Source organism: Mytilus edulis, chromosome 3 (genome assembly GCF_963676685.1).
Source record: "Mytilus edulis chromosome 3, xbMytEdul2.2, whole genome shotgun sequence".
NCBI classification, from domain to species: domain Eukaryota; kingdom Metazoa; phylum Mollusca; class Bivalvia; order Mytilida; family Mytilidae; genus Mytilus; species Mytilus edulis.
This window is the reverse complement of record NC_092346.1, coordinates 38,847,213-38,869,519: the sequence shown is the minus strand read 5'-3', so window position 1 is coordinate 38,869,519 and position 22,307 is coordinate 38,847,213. Positions and strand designations below refer to the sequence as shown.

General features: G+C 32.1%; 1 protein-coding gene across 1 annotated transcript in view; it reads left to right on the top strand.

Moving 5' to 3' along the window:
- The first annotated feature begins 2,615 nt into the window (after window positions 1-2,615).
- LOC139516416 (solute carrier organic anion transporter family member 4A1-like) overlaps window positions 2,616-22,307 on the top strand; it is a 35,275-nt gene continuing 15,583 nt past the window's right edge. The window contains exons 1-10 of the mRNA XM_071306492.1: window positions 2,616-2,770; window positions 10,255-10,332; window positions 11,614-11,678; window positions 14,053-14,369; window positions 14,743-14,940; window positions 15,643-15,748; window positions 16,672-16,793; window positions 18,921-19,012; window positions 19,971-20,109; window positions 21,329-21,527. Of these exons, the coding sequence (XP_071162593.1) occupies window positions 2,762-2,770; window positions 10,255-10,332; window positions 11,614-11,678; window positions 14,053-14,369; window positions 14,743-14,940; window positions 15,643-15,748; window positions 16,672-16,793; window positions 18,921-19,012; window positions 19,971-20,109; window positions 21,329-21,527 (1,325 nt within the window). The 5' untranslated portion in view covers window positions 2,616-2,761. The remainder of the gene's footprint in view (window positions 2,771-10,254; window positions 10,333-11,613; window positions 11,679-14,052; window positions 14,370-14,742; window positions 14,941-15,642; window positions 15,749-16,671; window positions 16,794-18,920; window positions 19,013-19,970; window positions 20,110-21,328; window positions 21,528-22,307) is intronic.

Here is a 22,307-nt window from a genome sequence, read left to right as displayed (position 1 = left end):
GATGAAATATTAAATGAATATGTAACAGAATCTTCAAAAATAGAGGATCAAGAAGCGACCATGAAGTGTACAGAGGTATCATGTATAAGTAAAACTTTCTCCGTCATGTTGAATTACAGGTTAAAGCACGATGCAGATCACGTAGACCTGGTGTCGAAATCACAAGCAGATTTCAAAGAGTATTCTCTACTGTTATTCGTTTTCTCAAGCCACCATTTATTTTCAGAATGGTTTAAAACACGAATAATATATTCTGCTGATCTACAATTACTTCATTGAACATCGCTTTTAATTTAGTTATAAGATTGAGAATTGAAATAGGGAAAAAGAGCAGAAAACAGCCAAAAGCCAACAATGGGTGTACAACACAACGAGAAAATTTCGCACCCGGAGGAGTGCTTCAGTTGGTCCTTTAACAAAAATATGTATATCAGTTCAGTGACAATGGACGTCTTATTAAACTCCATAGCATATAAATGAAATGAAATAAAATAATGCAAGACTAATATTATACTGCATATCAAAGGGAACACAAATTAAAACATCCTTTAATAATGTGTTTTCATATGAAAATGAACAAAAAAAACCTCACTCGATATTTAGAATCATATTCAAAACAGTGTAGCTGTGGCCATTGATTGACAACCTTAAATTATCCCATTGACTGGGGCAGATTATGTGAACGTTTGTCTGTAACAACCGCTGCTCACTATGTACTTGTTAAAGGCACTTAAACTGTGGGGTCACAAAAGGTTCTCAACACCTAAATAAAGAAATTAGAAAAACTAATCAGGAATAACACGATGTTTTGATTTATATCAATAATATAAATCAAAACATGAAGTTATTCCTGATTAATTTTTCGAACTATTTTAATATTAAAGGCGTTAAGAACCTTTGGTGACCCCACAGTTTAAATTCTATAATAAGTAAGTGGTGAGCAGTTGTCGTTACAGACACGCGTTCACCTAATCTGCCCCAGTCAATGGGATAATTTAAGGTTGTCAATCAATGGCCACAGCTACACTGTTTTGAATATGATTCTATGATTAAAATTTGTTATTTTTTTTTGTTCAACTATTAAAATTAGGACACAAGACATATAAAAGAATAGAACAAGTGACTTGTATTGTTAAAAAAACATTGTCAAGTGATGTATGGCCCCTTTGTCCTAGTGTTTGCTTATTTGTCAATCAACAATATACTAGTTATCAAAACTTATTACGTCATTAAAGTAAATAAAGATTGTAAATCGAAATTTGGAATTATTGAATCGGAGCATTGAATAATCTATCTATTAAGAAATTCAGGATCTTTAGATAAGTTTCAATCAAACATTGTTTCTGTGTGTTTTGTTCCGGATTTGGCTATATGTGATTTATAATTTAAACTAACAAATTTGTTTATCAAAAGATTAAGAAAAAAACTGTATCAAAAGACTCTTTCTTTTAGACCAAGCAACAATACAACACCTTGCTAGCATTCAAATAAGTATTTTTGACACATTTGTTACATGTAAACTTTACAAACTCAAGAGAATTAATACACACACATATTCCTGTAAAGACACTTTTATTTATTAAGTTTAAAATGCATATCAATTTAATTCAATTTAGCCTACTATAAAATCTTGTTAAAAGAAAATGTTTTATGATTTTGAAAGTGACTTAATATATTATAGACCCAATGATTACGATGTATTTTGTTGTATTTGTATATTGTGTTAAGCTGTTATTACACATGTCACTATAATAAAACAAATATATACTTATTTAATTAGTAATAGCATGGTAAGACATTCTTTGACAGTATCATTGATGATAAATATTATATACATATAACAATGCACAAACAAGAAAAATATAGTCTAAAGTGACCTATATACCACAAAGTAAAACTTGATTAAAAATAATGACATTAACAAAGGTCATTCGTTGTGTTGAAATATTTGTCAATTCGATACTATGAAATTTAATCTTGTTAGACTTTCCAATCTGTATTCATGGTGGAAGATGCTGAATGCCCGGATGAAAGAACCACCATCCATCGGCAGGCTGAAAAGTGGCAATCACCGCCAATTAACCTGCACGAGTTGACAGGCTAATGAATACAGTGGATAATTTACTATGACCACTTAGTCACCGATGCCTCTCCAATACGATAGTTTGTCATCTTATGCACATATTATTATCTTTGATTGGTATCGATGCATAAAGCTTAAGACTCAACAAAAGTGGTTAGTGAATAAAAGCTTTTTCCCATTCTTCTAAAGTTATAAATACATCTTATAACCTAATACAACAAAACAGAAACAAAAACTTACCCCCCCCCCCCCCCCCCAAAAGACAGTGATTGACTTATAAACTAAACAACTTAGACCGTCATTAATACTGGACTATTTTTTTCAAGTTAAAGACGAATTCAATTATTTTGTTAAATATATATGTATCGAAGATTACACAACCATGTCTGTTTATAGTCTTTCAATTGATATTAAAACTACATTTAACAATACATGTACATCTCATATGTATACCAATTACTACTAATAAACAGTCCCATAAAGGTGTGTTGATCTTCTAAAATAAATATATATTTACACAATACCGTTAACCAAATTACAATAAAGAAAATAAAGATGTTTCTGTTTCTTTTCTTAACCCTAAGCTTTAATTTTACGAGGCAGTCAACCGTAACCAGTACAACAAAACCTCTACTTTTAACGTAATATGACAATTCATGTCTCACACCTGGAATAAAGATGTCGCAGGTTAGTTATACATTTATTTATTTTATTAGGGAGCGATTGTGTTAATTCAAAATAAGAAAAAAGGAAGGAAAGAAAACGATAAGTTATATGATTTCTGGTACAGTTGTCTAAAAGTAAAACTCGTATAGCAGCCAGCGGTAGGTAGACTGCCAGTCCCGAAGGTAACGTTCGCCCTTTTCCAGTGCATGTTGCTTCTTTATACCTTATACCCTTAGGGATAATTTTACAACATATTTGCATTTGGTCGTACGAAACGAATTTCAGTCCAAAATTTTAGTCATCAAATCCAGTTATTCGTTATAAAAAATTGGCCTGTGAAGTAATGGGAACTATTCGTTTTATAAATTGAAGCATATCGACGAGACGTGACTGAACAAACGTTAATTATAAAAATAAACAGAAACCCAACACTAAAACCTATTAATATTTAAAACAAAATCAATTGTGACATACTATTTGTTAATTTTCTTCTTATTTTACCTGCAGACAGGATTAATTTGTATGTAAAATTGAAAATTTACAGGTATTTTCAAATAAGATTATGTAACTAGAAAGTATTAGCGTTTATTAATTTATCCATTATTATACATGTTATTATACATGCACATGTTCGTCGGTGTAGTAAAACATTTCAATAAGTTTGTATTGTGTATACAGTACAATATAAAGATATTTGATGCATCGCTTAATAAGAAAGATAAGGATTGGGCACCAGTGATTATTCCTTGTGGGTCAAGCCCGTACTTTTTTTTTTAAATCGTTTAGATGATGAGTGATTAACGCCTTAAATAAAGAGGTAGGGTAAATTTTCTGAATTTGTTTGACTCATATGGTGCAATCTTAAAAGTGACAAGTTATTCTGGATTTGGAATATTACAAAAACTTTATCTTATTCTAAAATCATTTTTCTAACAAATTTAATAAATTTTACCATTATGTCCAAATGTGATGTAGTGGTTTACAATTGCTGTTAAAGGCAATTTGATACAAAATTTCAAAGAATTACATATTTCTGCTAAACTTTTAAATTACATCGATGGAGCTGTGCTACTGTGAATTAATTGAAGATTTGACAACTTTTTGAAGGCATTAGAGTGACACCAATTCCGGGGAAATTGGTTCATCTATCTGACATAGAAAAAAAGCATACAAGATATCAGGAGACAAAATTAAAAAAAAAGTTGGCCCTCTAGATTGAATGAGGAGGGTAATTCTCTATTCTATTAAAATAATGGCTATTCTGAAATTACTTGATTACTAAATTCCGGACATTGTTCTATTCTGTAATCAGTTTATCTTAGCACCCCCATCCTATATATTTTGGTCCATTTTTCTCTATTCTTTATTTTTTGGCCCATTATTCTTTATTATATGTAAACCCAATTCTCATCCTCTTTCATTAACGAGATGCTGTCTAATTGACTTATACCAAATATGGTTTCATTTATTATTTTAATTTCCTCGGGGAATGGTTACGCCAAGAATTTTTGGAAGAGTGACAAAATTATTCCTAATACATGTATGTCACCGTTACCTGAAGACAAGCCCCAAAAAGTCGTTGCTTAGGTTATTTTATGCGCTTACTGTGGTATTCTCATAATACGCACCTTTCAATTTACATCGGCATATACAAACCAACTTGGTTGAATATTTATATATCACGAATAGCAAACGGACTCTGTTATTATGATAGGCCATTGTTGTTATGTAATAATCCAACGGACATCTTGATGTAGATCTTGAAACAAATGACTGATTTCCATTTATATAAATGCTATTGATTTATTAATATGTTTATTGAATAAATGCACATGTTTACCCATATGGGTTGAAGGCATACATAAATCAACATAATAATTTTACAATACATCATACAAAAAAACAACAACAAAAGAACAAAACATTATATACATATATGTATCAATCATGCAGTTGTTGAGTCCACCCTCCTCTCAGTGACCATGACTTTTTAACAAATGGAGCAGCATACTGTATAATTGACGGACACGAAAGACATAAAACCAATTTATCCAAATTATCCATATTATCTATATCGGAATAGATATTTCTAACTTTCTGCAAAAATTCAAATCTCAAATCTTAATTTTTTTGTACATGTAAATAAAAAATGTTCTTCGTCATCTATTTTATTTAGACAACATTGTTGACATCAACGTTCTTTCCTTTTTATATTTTTGTATCTACCCCTTTCAATTTCCAAAATATGGTCACTTACCCATAATTTAGTAAATTTTTTCCTTATTTCAAAGTTGTTCTCTTTAAGTAACTAAGGCTCAGTTTCATATTTCTTTTTGAATTTACTATAGATAAATAATTTATTATTTTCTGTTAAAGAATTTAATTTTTTAAAGAACAGCTTTTTATAGTTTTCTTAATAATGCATAATCTCTTTCATGTGTTTATTCATTCTATATTTTTCTTTTATAAAGTCAATATTTTGTATATCAGATATATTTAAATTATTTTCATGGGTTATTTTTTTTTACAAAGGCATACCAAGAATAGGTTCCTGTTTTATCCAACAGTTTAGCTGTGCAATATGCATCATATAACAACGGATTAATTTCTGTGTTAGATACCCTTGCCATATATTTTAGTGCTTGAACCTTTACATATACATCTATTGGATATTGTTCTAACTCTGACCTTGATGCACTCTTTACTGCTTTTTTACTTAAACCTAGAATTAATTTGCAGAATTTTAAATTCACCTTTTCAATAAAGCTATTATTAATTGATGTAAGTAAATCAAAATCTATATCATTATTTATTGCTCTACTCTGAGATCTTAATATTTTTTCATAGTAGTCCATATACCAAATTTTATGAGTTATACATTAAAATTGGTTTTATTAAAGATTAAAATTGTTTTTATGTATATTTATAGGTATATTTTCTATATTATTCAAATATTTAAACAAACTGAATATAACTTTTGTGCCATTTTTTTTATAGTTCCATATATGATGTATGGAATTTACCAGAAGCCTCTATAATATTACCTAAATATTTATATTTTAATACTTAAGTTTTTCTAAATTATAACCATCCAAAGTAAACTCTGCTTTAGTGTATGGTATATTAATGGATTATGAAACAATGTTAACGACTTTTTTTTTAATTCTGGCTAGACTTTTACATGAAGTGATATTTAAAAGGAAGTCTTTCGTAATATAACCGTAACCGACTGTGTTAGTCTCTCATAAGAAGTCAAGGTCTTATAATACCTTAATAGCAGAACACAGACAAGAGCCTGCGTAGTAAAATAATAAAACCTAATATATCTATAAAATTACTTTAAAGTTAATGAATTAAAACCACTCGTTCGTTTTATTGGACACTAAGCCATCACGGGGTACAAAAAAGCCGTAAAAATTCACAATCTTTATAATTTAGTCGTTAAAAAATCACACAGAATCAAACCAAGGTGGGAAAAATCTTTTGGCTGGACCGTCGTTTAAGGATGCCAAGACAAAGCTTTTAAAAAATTAATGACCACTTATTTCTTTTGTGTACTTCAGGTGTTAAATAAACATGAATTTAATTGTAGACTTGTATTGAAAACCAATGTCCATTAAAACACAGCCCAAGGATATGAATTGTTATATTTACAAAATAAGCTATGTTCACTTGTGAAGCGGGTAATGTCCTTTTTGATCATATCTGTATTATGTACAGAAATATACCAAAACAACATTTGTGATAACATGTGCTACTGTTTATTCAAAGCCTTTAAGGAAAATGGATTGAAGCACCTTTATTATAGGAAACTTGGGAAAAAGATATAATATCAATAGTAAAAATCCAGTAGAAAGAGAAGCAAATTTGCAATATTTAAGATATCTGTTTTCAAAAGCAAAGGCAATAACCAATTAAATGTTATGCATATGTTGTGTACAAGTTGTAAGTTTGTACAAATTAAATAAGGGATTTTGTACAAGTTATAAGTTTTTGACGCACACCTTTCTGCACCAGGTTTATACTTCAACCTAACATTTAGTGCTATTCTCGTTGTCGTTTGTTGATGTGTCACATATTTGCTTTTCGATCATATTTTGTATTTAAATTGGGTCGTTAGTTTTCTCGTTTGAATTGTTTTACATTTGTTATTTCGGGGCCTTTTATAGCTGACTAAGCGGTATGAGTTTTGCTTATTGTTGAAGGCCGTACGGTGACGTATAGCTACCTCATTAGCAATCATACCACATCTTCTTTTTTTTCATATCATCATAGATTTCAGGATTGAAATTTTGTTTTGGCGCAAGACGCGCGTTTCGTCTACAAAAGACTCACCAGTGACGCTCGAACCAAAAAATGTTTAAAAGGCCAAATAAAGTACGAAGTTGAAGTGCATTGAGGACCAAAAAATTCCTACAGGGAGACGGATTAATATAAGGGAAACCTTGTTTCCGAATCCCTTTGTAATATTGTATCACTGTATTTATATGTGGATGTCATGTACATGATTTTTTGAAATAAAATATGTATATATGTTTAAAGTAAAAATTCCTAAAGGTTTTGGAAAATACAGCTTGGGTTATCTACAAAAATTACGTATTCGCATTATTTTTTGGAAATTATAATACAAGGAGCCGGACATTCTCTTGACACGTGACTTTAACTGATTGTTTGATGCTTACTTAACGTCCAGTGGCAAATATTTCATGCTTATTTGGAACAATTAATACAATAGTTAGGGTTGACAAGATAAGTCTACATAGATGTAGGGCTGACCTGCTGCTTGTAAAAAGTGAATGTTTAGTGAAGACAATAGTTTTGTCTGGTAAGAGGCCGATAGAGGAGATCTCAGTGTTATTGCAAGTTTTTGTTTTGTTTTACAACGAACAGAGAGGGCGCCACTCACCCGTAGGGATCATCGTATTTAACGTCCGAATTCCGACCACACTATTAAAGGCATATGCGACATTAGTCGGGGTTTTCCTGTCGACCATGAGAAGTCCAGGGATGACAATTTCTCTATACACAGTCAATTCTCGAGGATACGTGACTTTGAACTACATTCCTAATAAGTCAGGACTTGACCTAGTATTAAAACACCACACCGTTTTACTTTGGTGAAATAATTGCTGTTCGGTTTTTTTTTACATGCAAAAGCTCTGAAAAGACTGGACCAAGCTGTGTTTATATGTAAAGCCATCGTGCAATGCAGCAGTTAATCGAAAGTTCCCTTTCATCCCTTTTTTTGTAAACTTTAATAGGGGTTAATATCTTAGTCGCGAGAGTTTATCATAACAAAAGTTTATATAACTGTTAATTGTGACAATTACTATAGTGGTAAGAATTTGGCTTTATAATATTAAACGCGATTTAAATAATCCGTGCTTAGGCATACCTACATCATCATACATCTCACCTTCATTAATACATAGCTAAATAATATAATTTCCATACGACTGCAATAACATAACAAATTTTCCAAAGAATCAACGCCATGAACGCATTCAAAACTACCGATGCAGATCATGACCGGGACATTTTCGGGTTAAATGAATAACCCAACGTTTTAAAATTTCGCGAAACCCAACCGCTTTTCTCGCCCGACCTTCACTGTGACAGGAACGTTCAATATTATAGAGTTGGAAGCAAAGGATGTTTAAAACATTACGTTTGGAGTTATATGACTAAAAGAGACATAACACGAATGGCCACTGACCAAAGGCAGTCTAAAAATGTAGATGAACAGACAAACAACAGTTCACATAAATAAAGACTGTCGGAACAACTCGTCAGAAACCGAGAGTAGTATTTTGGTTACCAAAATATTTATCAAATTAAGGCTTCAAGATAATTACAACTTTGATTGTAAACTATTTTCTTATCAACTTTTAAAAAACCCAACTTAATTGAAAAAGCCTATTAACATATTTTATAGGAGTAACATTACGGGTGTCGCATGTGAAGCAGAAGGATCTGCTAACCCGGCTTCCGGAGCACATGAGATCACCTAGTTTTTGGTGGAGTTCGTGATCCCAATCTTAAGTTTTCTTTGTGGTGTTTTGTGAACTTTTGTTTGTCTCCGTTCTTTTTAGCCATGGCGTTGTCAGTTTATTTTCGACTTATGATTTGAAGGTCCTTTTGGTATCTTTTGCCTCTCTTGGTTGCCCACTGACCAGAGTTTCGTTTTCTTGCCTTACGAGATGATACATTTATTTTAACAAACAAGAGATATAACTGATCAGAAGATTTTTTTCCTTCTTTTTGAACTTAACCTTTTAGGTGTCAGACCACAAATTACTCCCTACAATTTAAAAAGTATGTAAAAGTAGCCCTAACCCGACACAAAATAGTGCTTTTGATGTCATTGTTTACTTAAACTAACTAACAAATTTGCAGAAATGAAACTTTTGGTGAAAGAGAAATATATTTAGACTATTTTGAGTCAAAATTTACTTGTCTATGAGTTTGCATTAAAAAATCAGGATTAATGCGTTACATAGTATACTAATATAAGATTTCCAGGAAACCAGGGGTTATTTTTTGGAGTACATGTAGTTATTTTCCCAAAGGCATTTCTTTCTTAGAAGATTTTAAACATGGGTTGAGAATTGGCATGTATAAAGGTGGTACATGTATAATTCAGGATATACCTGGTTTCTGTGAAGTTAAACTTAAGGCAAAATATTTATAAAGCTGTGAAAATTGAAAAATTTGGTTGAACAGATAGGGAATTTTAATTGGTGCTCTGACACCTTTTATTGACCGTATTACCGCAGAATGTTTACTAGCTAAAGCAATAACAAGAAAAACTGGGTTGAACAAAATTTCATTCAAAATGTTTGATTTAAAAAAAAGTAAGTTGATATGTTATTTATATAATTTTGTTTATTCACTGTTAAAAAGGTCGAGCTTTAAGGAGTAGCAAATTTTCAGGTTTCAGAGATGTAAACAACCTAATTATGAATAAATCTATACACTACTTAATGTATTGGAGTGCCTGTTATTTACTTAAAGGAAAATGAATATAACCCAGTTGAACTTTTGTAAGGATTTGGTTACTTTACACATTCAAAACATCAGGAAATTCAACACTTTTGAATTTTATATAGATTCACATGTTTAAGAAAATACACTACGCCCTATTTCTTTCATCATACCTATTAAAAGTATGAATCTGCTTACTTTTCATAAATCCTTTAAACAGTGCAGCACGTGTATGGAACTGTAATAAAATAAACGTCATTGACAAAGTAGGGATTTACACATGTCAACCAAAGATCTGTACCAAGTCGAGCTATCTGTTGTACTGTCCAATGTGTAGCATTGTTTTAACATTGCCATAAAAGCAGAAGGTTTGACTAGCCATTAGACCATTTCAACCAACCATTTTGTCCCTTTAAAATCAGGAATTTGGCAGTTGTTATTTAAAAGTTCATTTATATGTATGTTGCATTGGTGTTTGTTTTTGTTGCAAATATAAAATGTTTGTATAATTTATTTGACAGAACGGTGTAAAAGCTCACGACAACGCAGCTTACACAGCGTCTACTGATGATGTTAACTTTATAGTAACAAAGGATAGTGTAAGTAATTTTTTTTATTAACCTTTATAGCAAAATTACACCAATAAAAGAGGGACGAAAGATACCAGAGGGAAAGTCAAACTCATAAATCGAAAATAAACTGACAACGCCATGGCTAAAAGTGAAAAAAGACAAACAGACAAACAATAGTGCACATGACGCAACATGGAAAACTAAAGAATAAGCAACACGAACCCCACCAAAAACTAGGGGGGATCTCAGGTGCTCCGGAAGGGTAAGCAGATCCTGTTCCACATGTGACATCCGTCGTGTTGCTTATGTGATAACAAATCCGGAAAATGGTCTAATTCGGTAGGTCACATTCATGAAGGGGAGGGAATTGTAGTTAGGACGTAAGGAACATATCCGATATCATATGTGAAACGGTTATTCCATAACGGTCAACCAACTCGTAATGGCGTCCGTAAAATTTACGAAGAGATGATTTCAAGAGTCATACAATACAATACAATACAATACAATACAATACAATACAATACAATACAATACAATACAATACAATACAATACAATACAATACAATACAATACAATACAATACAATACAATTACAAATACAAAACAACACAACACAACAACAATACAATACAACACAACACAATAAATACAATACAATACAATACAATACAATACAATACAATACAATTACAAATGCAAAACAACACAACACAAAAACAATACAATACAACAAAAATACAACACAACACAATACAACACAACACAATAAATACAATACAATACAATACAATACAATACAATACAATAACAATACAATAACAATACAATACAGCATATTTTAAGAGTTCAATTATCAAATTTATGCATTTATGCACATTTATATTTGTAGTGTCCGGCATGTTTCTTAATTCATCAATTTGTCGGATATCTCGAAACGGCCCCTCCCGAAATATTTGTGAACAAAAAATAATATCTCGATTTTTATTGAAAATTTGAAGAAAAATACAATTTTTTTTATTGCTAAAGTTCTTGACAAACATTTCTCAAATAATGTTATTTCGCAAGATTGAACATTATATTTTTAAGTACTATGAAGAAAAGATCTTTTCTTGTTATTTTTTCACTTTCTGTATCCAAATTTTATTTGATTAGTAAACACTGTCGGCAGCATTTCTGGCTTTTTTCTTGGTGATCGGTAAATTACTCAAAATTCAATGAAGATTTTTTTTGTAACTCCTTTCATGTTTCATTCGTATATCACCACCTTGTCAATTCATTGTACTAGACGTTTGGTTCATTTTTAGCTGCCTCCAAAAAGTGACACTACAACAGGGGAATCAAGATGGGGATGCTGTTCGTTCAGACCAAGGTATGTTCTCGAAAACGCTGCACGTTCAATCATAATAGGCATTTTCGACCCTTTTTGTCGACATGTATAGTAGCTGTGGTTTACATGTATTTATTCTTCTCTTTGCACGTTTTGTACTTTTTAGTCGATGTTTATGGTAGTTTTATGGTTGTAACATACAACTGTTATGATGAGACTTGATTGCTTTTTTGTTTTATAATAGCGGTTTAAAAGTGTTCATCATGTTTAATATGTATGTATAAAGCGTCTCTGTGCTTCGGTCAACGCTTTAAAACCCTGATAAAAATTAAAATAAAAACCCATTCAATTCTTAAATAACTTACCTTGCTTAAAATTTGCACTCTTATCTTTAATATATACAACTTGGAATAAAATATATTTTGTCGAGTTGTTCAGTAAATGAATAATTAAAAACGCATAACAAGTGCTTTTCTTATGTGTGGAGATCATGCGTTGAAGACCCATTGTTGGCTTTCGGCTATTGTCTGCTCTTCGGTCGGGTTGTTGTCACTTTGACATATTCCCCATTTCCATTCTCAATTTTATTTAGTTATTAGTTGTAATTAGATTTGAATTAGCTTTCAGGAACTGTAGATACTCTTAGATCTGTACTTTTTCTTGTTACGTGTTTTATCCTTGTGCTTAGTACCTATCAGACAGTTTATGACCATTTTAAAAGATTTTTCAGTTTAATCTTATGTTGTGCTGTTAAACCATTGTACCAGGATTTAGGTTGAACGTACACAAACATCCTCACCTTATATATCCTTTATTTGTCTATCCAAAAACCTGGAGCCTATAATTCAGTGGTTGTGTCTGCCATATTTGTTTAAAAGATTTCATATTTTCATTAAGAAGATACAAACTAAAGAAAAGAAAACCAACACAAAAACTGAGAGATCCGATAAACTCGAACAAAAGACCGCGACAGGTCGCATGGACCTTCTATACATGCATCACTTAATCAACATTCCGTCATAATTACACAACCGTTAATTACAGATCTCAACAACAATAACAAAACATATGACTAAGATTGATTGAAAGTCATGAACGATTCGGTATACTTGCGATCAATCTCAGTCGTAAGTTTTTTGTGTGTGAAACCGACTCTAAACGACTTTTCTGTTATATAAAATGAGTTTGACTGTCCCTCCGGTATCTTTCGTCCCTCTTTTAAAATCTGAGATCGATGCACTTTTCTGGATTTATTTTCACCAGGAACGCTGAAATCCTTATATTTGAACGTGAAGGCTGTACAAAAAACAGAAACAGCTATCAGAGCTTTGTGACCAAAAATAAAGTTTAAATTTTTTTTTTAGCAAAAACCATCTATGGTCAACTTTGCCTGAGGGTGTTAAAAACCTTAGTTTCTTTATAGTTTCAAAATTTATAAAAGGACATTTTCAGAGTTTGTTATAATTAGGTCAGTACGTTGGTAATGACCACTGAGCTGATGTTACCATCTAATACTTAAAGTTCATCAACAGAGGCATTGACCCAGTGCTTAAAAAAACAAAAACAACACAATATAAATGTCATGCGTCCGAGACGCTTTTCTGGATGTGGTGACATCAGATCTTTATTTTCAAAAAAAAAAAAAAGAAAAAAGAAATATTGTCCTCAGTAAAGGCAAAAGCAGTCAACCATACGTTATAAAAGTAAGGTCGATATTATATGGGTGTATAAAAGTAAGGTCGATATTATATGGGTGATTTCGGTTTATATAGACTATTTAAATTTCATTTGAAGAAAACCTTTTAATTGACATCATATAATTTTTATGTTCTACTTTAGTCGACCATGGTTTGGGTTTATACTTGTCGTTTCAGGTTAAATTAATTTATGGGTACACGAAGTCTACCTTTATTTTTTCAAAAAGATTTGATCTTAATAAAATTTTAAGCTATTTAACAGTAAATAAAAGACTCATGTTACTGGTTTGACACACATAAATGACATGGCTGTATTTGATGTCACAGTAGTACAAATACTTCTACCCAAGTCATGAGCGTCGTCAGTGGCTGTCTTTTGTTGTATTTTTAATGTGTTTTTTTTGTATTTAGGAAATGTTGTGTTGATGAAAGATTCACTGTTTTTTTCGGTAAAGGATTATGCACTTGCATAATTCTTTCCACGCAGTTTTGGGAATCTATTAACAAGCTTACAAATTAATGTCTTTTTTTCTGAAACCTACTTTCTCGGGGCTGAAAATGCGTCTTTTGACTGTTTTTCATGATTTAAACTGAATTAACTTGAAAACGAATACATGGACCCTTCTTTTTTAAAATTGCATTAGGTTTGATTACGTATTTATTTGTATCGTCTGCCCTTAAGCCTTGAACCTCATCCATTCTCTCAATTATATTTTCAGATGTCTCCAAGGCTTAAACAGAATGTCACTGTTTACATTATTTGTATGTATAATGTGTTTCCTAGAAGGTTTCGCAGTAAACGGTGTCGCCAATGCTGCAATCCCAGCGATAGAAAGACAGTTCAAACTACCATCCACAAAGTCGGCACTGATTCCAAGTTCACAAGATATTGGGGCATTGGTAGTAGTGTTGTTTGTTAGTTTTATTGGTGGCCGATACAATAAAGCATCATGGGTAGCCTCTGGATCACTCATTATGGCTGTTGGATCCTTTTTATTTATGGTTCCACACTTTTTAGAAAAATATGTATACCCAGGTACGTATAAATAAAGTCAACAGTAGTGTACCGCTGTTCGAAATATACACATGTCGTTCTGAAGAACTGATGTTGAGTGCATGGCAAGCGTTTCATCTTCTAGGTGAAAAGTTTTTTTTACAGATTCACTTTTTTTTTCTGTAGTACTGGACAGAATAAAACTTTATTCTTTTTTAAAACGAAGAAACATTCTGTTAATTTTCACGGTTTGAAAAATTCCCAATTTATCAAAGACTTGATAGGGGAAGTCAATGGTGGTATTGTCCCTATTTACACATGGTGGAAAATGACTGTTGGGTTTAATTAAAAATCATGTTTTTGGACTTCTATTATAGTACATTAACTTTTTTGTTTATAAATTAATCGTTTCCAGAGTCCACAACACAGTCATCCTATAACTGTACAATAAGCAACCCTCCATCGGGAGATTGTGACGTAGGAGGAGAACAGTACCTTGTCGTGTTTATAGCAGCACAGATCGTACACGGAGTGGGTTTTACTCCGATGTTCACCCTAGGCACAGCTTATATAGACGAGAATGAAGAGCATTCCTTAGCAGCAGTATATATAGGTAAGTTAAGAATAAAACATGAAATTTCAAGAGTTATGCTAAAGTATGCAAAATGGACGAAACACGAGTTAATCAAACTTAAAATAATGTATAGTCTTCCCTCATTTCTTCCATTAACCTAAAAAGGAAGTTGCGAACTTATCGTTAAAGTGAGTAAAGCAAAACAGTTTTATTTGTATTTTTATCGAAGCGATATAAACTGATCGTTAATACAGGAAACTATTTTCTTCCCAGAAAGTTAAACAATTTGCTACAAATTTCAAGAAATCAAAGACAGAAAAAGGATTTTTTTTAATTCTATCGGTAAATATGATTCCAAGTACCGTCTTTTTACATGTACATGTATTTTTTAGCCGGGCTTTTGAATTTTTTATATTTTATGGAATTCACCTTTGAGTTCGTACATTTTTGTATTTTTCGTTAAGACATTTTTTACATCCTGTGGCAATCTTAAAACTTTATTTTACATTATTTAAACCTTTCAGAATCTCAATCGAGTTTGGGGAATTAAAATCAGCTCATAAACATGATTTAGCAGGAACTTTGAGACTTTTAACATTAGAACATGTCTTATAGTGTTAGGCGAAATCCATTCAACCATACCTATACCTTTCAACTAACCTTAGGGTAAATTTGCTCCTGTCAAGTTATTAGATATTACTTTATGGTTTAAGATTTTTTGTTCTTATTATCTCATTTCAGGCTTGACCTATGCACTGACAGCCATAGGAGTTGCTGCAGGATTTTTCGTCGGTGGGGAACTGGGTCAGAATTATTTTGTTGATTTTGACAGGGTAGATCAAGACAGGTAATGTATTATATTTCCTCACTTGAATCGTAGGCACATTTGACGAAAACAACCAAAAACATAATTTGGCATAGCAGATTTCGTAAAGACTGAAAATTTGGAAAAAAAACAAACGGTTGACGGCCCAGTCAAAAGGTCTATAATAAAGGCAAATAACCAGTATGTTCAAGATATTGTTATAGATTTTTTAAATTGGTAAATAAACCTGATACCTATCGCAACCCATGGATCCGTAGGGGATATAGAAATATCGTCACCTCAATATAATCAATTCGATGGTAAATCAAAGCTTTTATTCAGTTTGTGAGTTAATCGCCCCGGTTTAAACATCAATATCCTAGGTCCGATATGTTAAGTTTGTGAGTAATAGCACCGGTTTACACACCAATAACATCTAGAAATAATGTGCTTAATACTATATTATTTTTTGTCCGCAATCTTTTGATATCTGGACACAAGTTTAATCCTAGTGATGGTGTTGTCGAAGCGTTCGAATTACGAAATAGAATTCCTTCCTTTGATACAATTTTTTTTGGATGTATTTTTACAGTGAATTTTTATGCCCAACATAGGGGCATTATGTTTTTTGGTATGAGTGTCCGTCCGTCAGTCCCGATTCAGGTTTTTGGTAAAGGTAGTTTTTGGTGAAGTTGAAGTCCAATCAACTTGAAACTTAGTACACGTTCCCTATAATGATCTTTCTTATTTAAATGTCAAATTAGAGAGTTTACCCCACGGTTTACTGATGATTGAAAATGATAGTGCGACTGGGGCATCCGTGTACTTTGGGTACATTCTTGTTTTAACATGTTTCATTTACCATTACAGTATCAGCTCTATTTGTCCATCAACGTTGTCTTTAATATGCATGGAATAATTGATTCTGGACGTTAAGCAAACAACAATCATGTATATTTTTTTAGTCTAGGTTTTGATGCTAAAGACAGTAGGTGGATCGGAGCCTGGTGGCTTGGATTTATTATAGCCATAGTAGGATTCATTGTTATAGCCATTCCAATTTTTGGATATCCGAAATATCTACCAGGTAAATAAGACGAATGCTATATTACTGCGAAGATGATGAATATTATATGAATACTGTTTTTAAGATGAGCAACAATTAGTGAATATATACTGATACATATAAAGCAATTTGATATCAATGGTTTAACTAATAAAGCTCAATTTGAACGATAACTATTACTTCCAATTACAAATACTTTATTCACATTCAGGAAGAAAACGAAATACAAAAAAAATAATAGTGAGAGTCCCTAATTCTACCGTACGTGGCTGCGTATTTATACATTCCGCTATGCTAAACGGACCCCTCTTTGGCTCATGCGTGTTCCACAATTTTAAACACCGATCAACCCATTATATTTTGCAAAAAGTAATATAACAAATGTACCGATTTTCAAGGAAATTATAAACGGAAAGTCCCTCATCAAATGGCAAAATCAAAAGCTGAAACAATTGGAAAACATTTGACGTATCCCTGACTTGGTACAAAAAAGAGGGACGAAAGATACCAGAGGGACAGTCAAAGTCATAAATCGAAAATAAACTGACAATGCCATGGCAAAAAATGAAAGACAAGCATTTCGTTTAGTATAAAAATGATGGATTAAACCTTGCCTGGTTTAATAGATATTTAAAACTCTCATATGTAGGACAATCTTTTATAATTCCATTATAATGAAAAAAAAATGTTTTAGCCAAACAAAGACATAATAGGTTAAAATGTCAAAAATGGGGAACAGCAATCAACATTGTGTTATAATCTCAATAACTTTAACAACAACTAATTATTTCAACAAGACATTTGCGTATAGACACTCTATAGACAAATAATGAAAGTAATACTGAAAATGATCAGCTCACTGTCCCGGGTTCCAACATACAACATGTGAATCGCAAACGTTCGCTAGCAATTACTAGTTGATGCCAAATAGTAATAGCAATATTCATGCTAATCTTTGGACAAATTGAAACAGACAAGAGGCTCTGAAGAGCCTGAATCGCTCACCTTGATTTTTTGGCATTTATCTTTCGTTTAAGAGTTTAAGTGTCCAATTTCATCGTAGTTTGTGTTTTTTGTTTAATGTATATTAATAAGTGTTTGAAAATGCATTTTTTTTGTCATACTTTCTTCAAAACCAAAAACTGCATAATTTCCTTAAAATTACCAATTTAGTGGCAGAGTCCTGACGATGGGTTGTTAGATTCATCTGCAAATTTCAGGACTGATAGAACTTTACCTTATGAACACTTTTATCCCATGTCAGATTGCTTTAAATGCTTTGGATTTTGAGATATAGGCCAAAAACTGCATTTTATCCCTATGTTCTATTTTTACCCAAGGCGGCCATGTTTTTTTTTGGAAAGAAACAGAAAATAAAACACAAACTTTATTCTAGATACCCTAAGGATCATTCAGCTTGAATTTGGTTGGAATTGGTTCAGTAGTTTTAGAGGAGAAGATTTTTTAAAGTTAGAAAAACATGATAAACAAATTGTGTAAAATTGTCCTTAAAGGGCAATAACTCTTTCAGGGGTCAATTGACAATTTTGGTCATATAAAACTTATTTGTAGATCTTTCTTTGCTGAACATATTTGCTGTTTAAGCTTATCTTTATCATTAATACTATTCAAGATAATAACCAAAAACTGCCAAATGTCCTTAAAATTACCAATTTAGTGGCAGCAACCCAACAATTGGTTGTTAGATTCATCTGAAAATTTCTAGGCTGATAGATCTTTACCTTATGAACACTTTGAACTCATGTTAGATTTGCTCTAACTGCTTTGGTTTTTGAGATATAAACCAAAAATTGCATTTTACCCCTATGTTCTATTTTTAGCCATGGCGGCCATGTTTTTTGACGAAACAAAATATGAAGCACAAACTATATTCTAGATACCCTAAAGAACATTCAGCTAAAGTTCGGTTGGAATTGGTTCATTAGTTTCAGAGAAGAAGATGCTTGAAATAGTTTACACCAGACGGACGCCAAGTAAAGCTCTTTCTAGCTTAAACAAATATTTACTACATTTTATATTTAATATGAAAAATGTGTTCTTCATTGTTTTATAAAACATTTCGATATCAATTTGAAATCGGTTTTGATAATATCCACTATAAATGCATTCCAACTGTATACATTATAGGAAAAGAAAAATCCACAGAACTAGAACCAAAACAGGAGAAACCACCAACAGAAAACATTTTCAAACAATTTTTTGTTTCATTTATAGACCTGGTATGTAACTGCATATTCATATATGCAATATAATTCATAGATCGTATCGATATTTTGAAATATGATACATAAGAACCCTTTTAAGATGCGACAGTTGCCTTTGCAATTTGTTGAATCTACCCGTAGAAGCGATTAGTTTTAATCGAAATGATAAAGAAAACTATAAAAAAAAACACAACATAGAAAAATAAAGACAAAGCTACACAAACCCCACCAAAACCGGGGTTGATCGCAGATGTTCTGGAACGGTAAGCAGACTCAGTACCATGATAGGTTGCTAACTGAAAAATAGACTTAAAACTAGACTTACGCAGTTATAAAGTCAAATGCTAGTGCTTTTTTTCCCTCACGATTTAAGTGAGAATGACTACTTTGTTTCTTCCGTATTTATTCAATCGTAGAAACATGGTTTCTTACTTATTTAATCAATTTAATTAATAAATGGCCAGTCGCAGAATTTATGCATAATCATGACCATAACATATTTTCTCATAGTTGATGTGTTTCCCCTCGGTTTTTCAGTTTGTAACCCGGATTTGTTTTCTCTCAATTATGTCTTTCGAACAGCGGTGTCGATGCCACTGCTGGTAGAGATTAATTTCCCCGAAGGTATCACAAGCTCAATAGTCAGCATTTCTGTGTTGACTTGAGTTATCATTGATATGTTCATAATTATAAATTTACTGTTAACAAAACTTTGAATATTTGAAAAACTAAGGCTTTTCTACCTCAGGAATAGATTACCTTAGCTGTATTTGGCAAAACTTTTAGGAATTTTTGGTCCTCAATGCTCTTCAACTTCGTACTTTATTTGGCCTTTTAAACTACTTTTGATTCGAGCGTCACTGATGACTCTTTTCTGGCGTAAATATGAAATTTTATTATAATCCTGGTACCTTTGATCACTATTTAATGATACGTGATTTGGATCAGTTTATAATAAACTTTTCTTTTTCAGATAAAGAATCCTACCTTTATGATGCTAACATTTGCAGGAAGTACGAACACACTGATCATTTCTGGCGTTGGTGCATTTTCTTTTAAATTACTAATGGAACAGTATAACATGCAGTTTGACGTTGTAGGTTATTTAATTGGTAAGTGTGGATTTGTCAAACTAACGGATGTATATATATATATAAAAAAAGTAAAATCACAAAAAAAAAAAAAACAACTCTTGAGGAAAATTCAAAACAGAAAGTCCGTAGTCAAATGGCAAAATCAAAAGCTCAAACGAATGGATAACAACTGTCATATTTTTGCCTTGGTACAGACATTTTCTTATGTGATAAATGGTGAATTGAACCTGATTTTATAGCTAGCTAAACCTCTCACTTACATAAAAAATAATGCCTTAGACGTTGAAGGTTAAGCTAGCTATTAACTCACAATTTTTTGAAAAACGCATATTCCAAGTCAGGAATAATACATATGTTCTTCATTTGTCCCGTTGGTTGAAAAAGTCGAATGTTTTATTTTTACTACAGGTCATCCATAGAAAACAAAAATTGCTGTTTCTTGGACGATAAATTACAGAAAGCATACTTTGTCGGGTTGTGTTTTGATCATTTCTCGTATCTTGCCATGGTATTGTCAGATGGTTTTCGACTTGTGAAGTTGACTATCCCTCTGGTTTCGATCGCCCGTTCCTTCGACATTTGATATTTAGCAAACAATTAATCACGAAGTTATTTTTTGAAAGAAAAACATTTATTAAAAAAAAAAAAAAATACCTTCCGGCTTTGTGTCTAAAATCATCAAGTTATCTGGACATTTTATTCGCTAATGCAAAACTCGCTTTGTCGTGCTGTGACATATATGGTATTCTCTTCAAAACTTGCGAAGGGGTAGCATTTGGTTGTTTGAATTGTATAAGAAAACAATCACACTCGGTTTAATTAGAGTCCATTGGAGACTAAAAAATAACCACAAAAATATTTTATATGCGTGGGATATATAAGTACGCAGTCACAACCTATTCGATAAGAAGAGTTCAATTTAATTTTAAAACGCCTTTACAATGTCTTGACTTAAACGGTCAACCACCAATTGTTCCAAAGGTAATCGTTTATGTAACCCTCCCTAAACACGGTTACGATAACCTCAGAGAAAACCCATAGACTGAATATAAAGATACATGCCATTATATAACTGTTACCTTGTGAGCTTAAGCAGTTTACTTAGTACAAAGAAAAGTTCATGTAATGTATGCATATCAAGTGAACATGTAATTGCCCTTAATAAAGTTTTTAGATGTTTACTGGACGCTGAACATCAACAAAAAAAAAACCTAATGCTTTTCACCATTTTTCTCAGGAGGATTGATATTAGTCGGATCTGTTGGAATGTTTGGAGGTGGTTTATTAATCAAAATGTGTGGACTCGGTATCAAGGGAATGCTGAACATGTGTTTCATCGCGTCATTTGTATCTGGGGTTCTTGGAATAGCTTTTATCGCAGGATGTCCAGAAGTAAAGCTTGCAGGGTTAGAGGTTCCATATCCGAATAAAATAAAGTAAGTATCAAAACACAACCAAAGAACATATAAATAAAGGCAACATTAGTATACCGCTGTTGGAAACTCATAAATCGATATAGAAAAAAACAAATCCGGGTTACAAACTAAAACTAAGGGAAACGCATCAAATGTAAGAGGAGAACAAAGACACAACAGAAACACAACATTAAAATGTTACACACACGGAAACAACTATGATATAACAATGGCCATTGTTCGGACTTGTTACAGGCATTTTTAAGGAAAAAAATGGTGGGTTGAACCTGGTTTTGTGGCATGCCAAACCTCCCGCTTTTAAGGCAATGTTAAATATAACATAATACAATACAAATAATTGGGAGAACATATAGGACAGAGGAAAACACGAAAAATAGCTAACAAAAGGTACCAGGTTTAAAATTAATACGCCAGACGTGCGTTTCGTCAACACAAGACTAACCAGTGACGCGCAGATGAAAAAAGTTAGAACACTAACAATTTTTAGCGTACTTTTGGAACGTACAATTGAAGTTTTGTATAAGGCTTAATAAAAACCTCTTTAAGTTTATAGGAAAATACAATATAACCTTATTTAACCACAATGCGACTAAGTTGTTGGAATATGGTCACCTTCAGTTTCCTCCGATCGACAGTTAAACCCTAGCTAAAGAAGGGATTACGTTTGAAAGTGCGGGATGTACAACTACGTTGCCACGTCTTGATTACATTTTGAAATTTGAATCGTGTAGTGTCACGCTACAAAATAGTATAAAAAGTAAAATCACAAAAATACTGAAC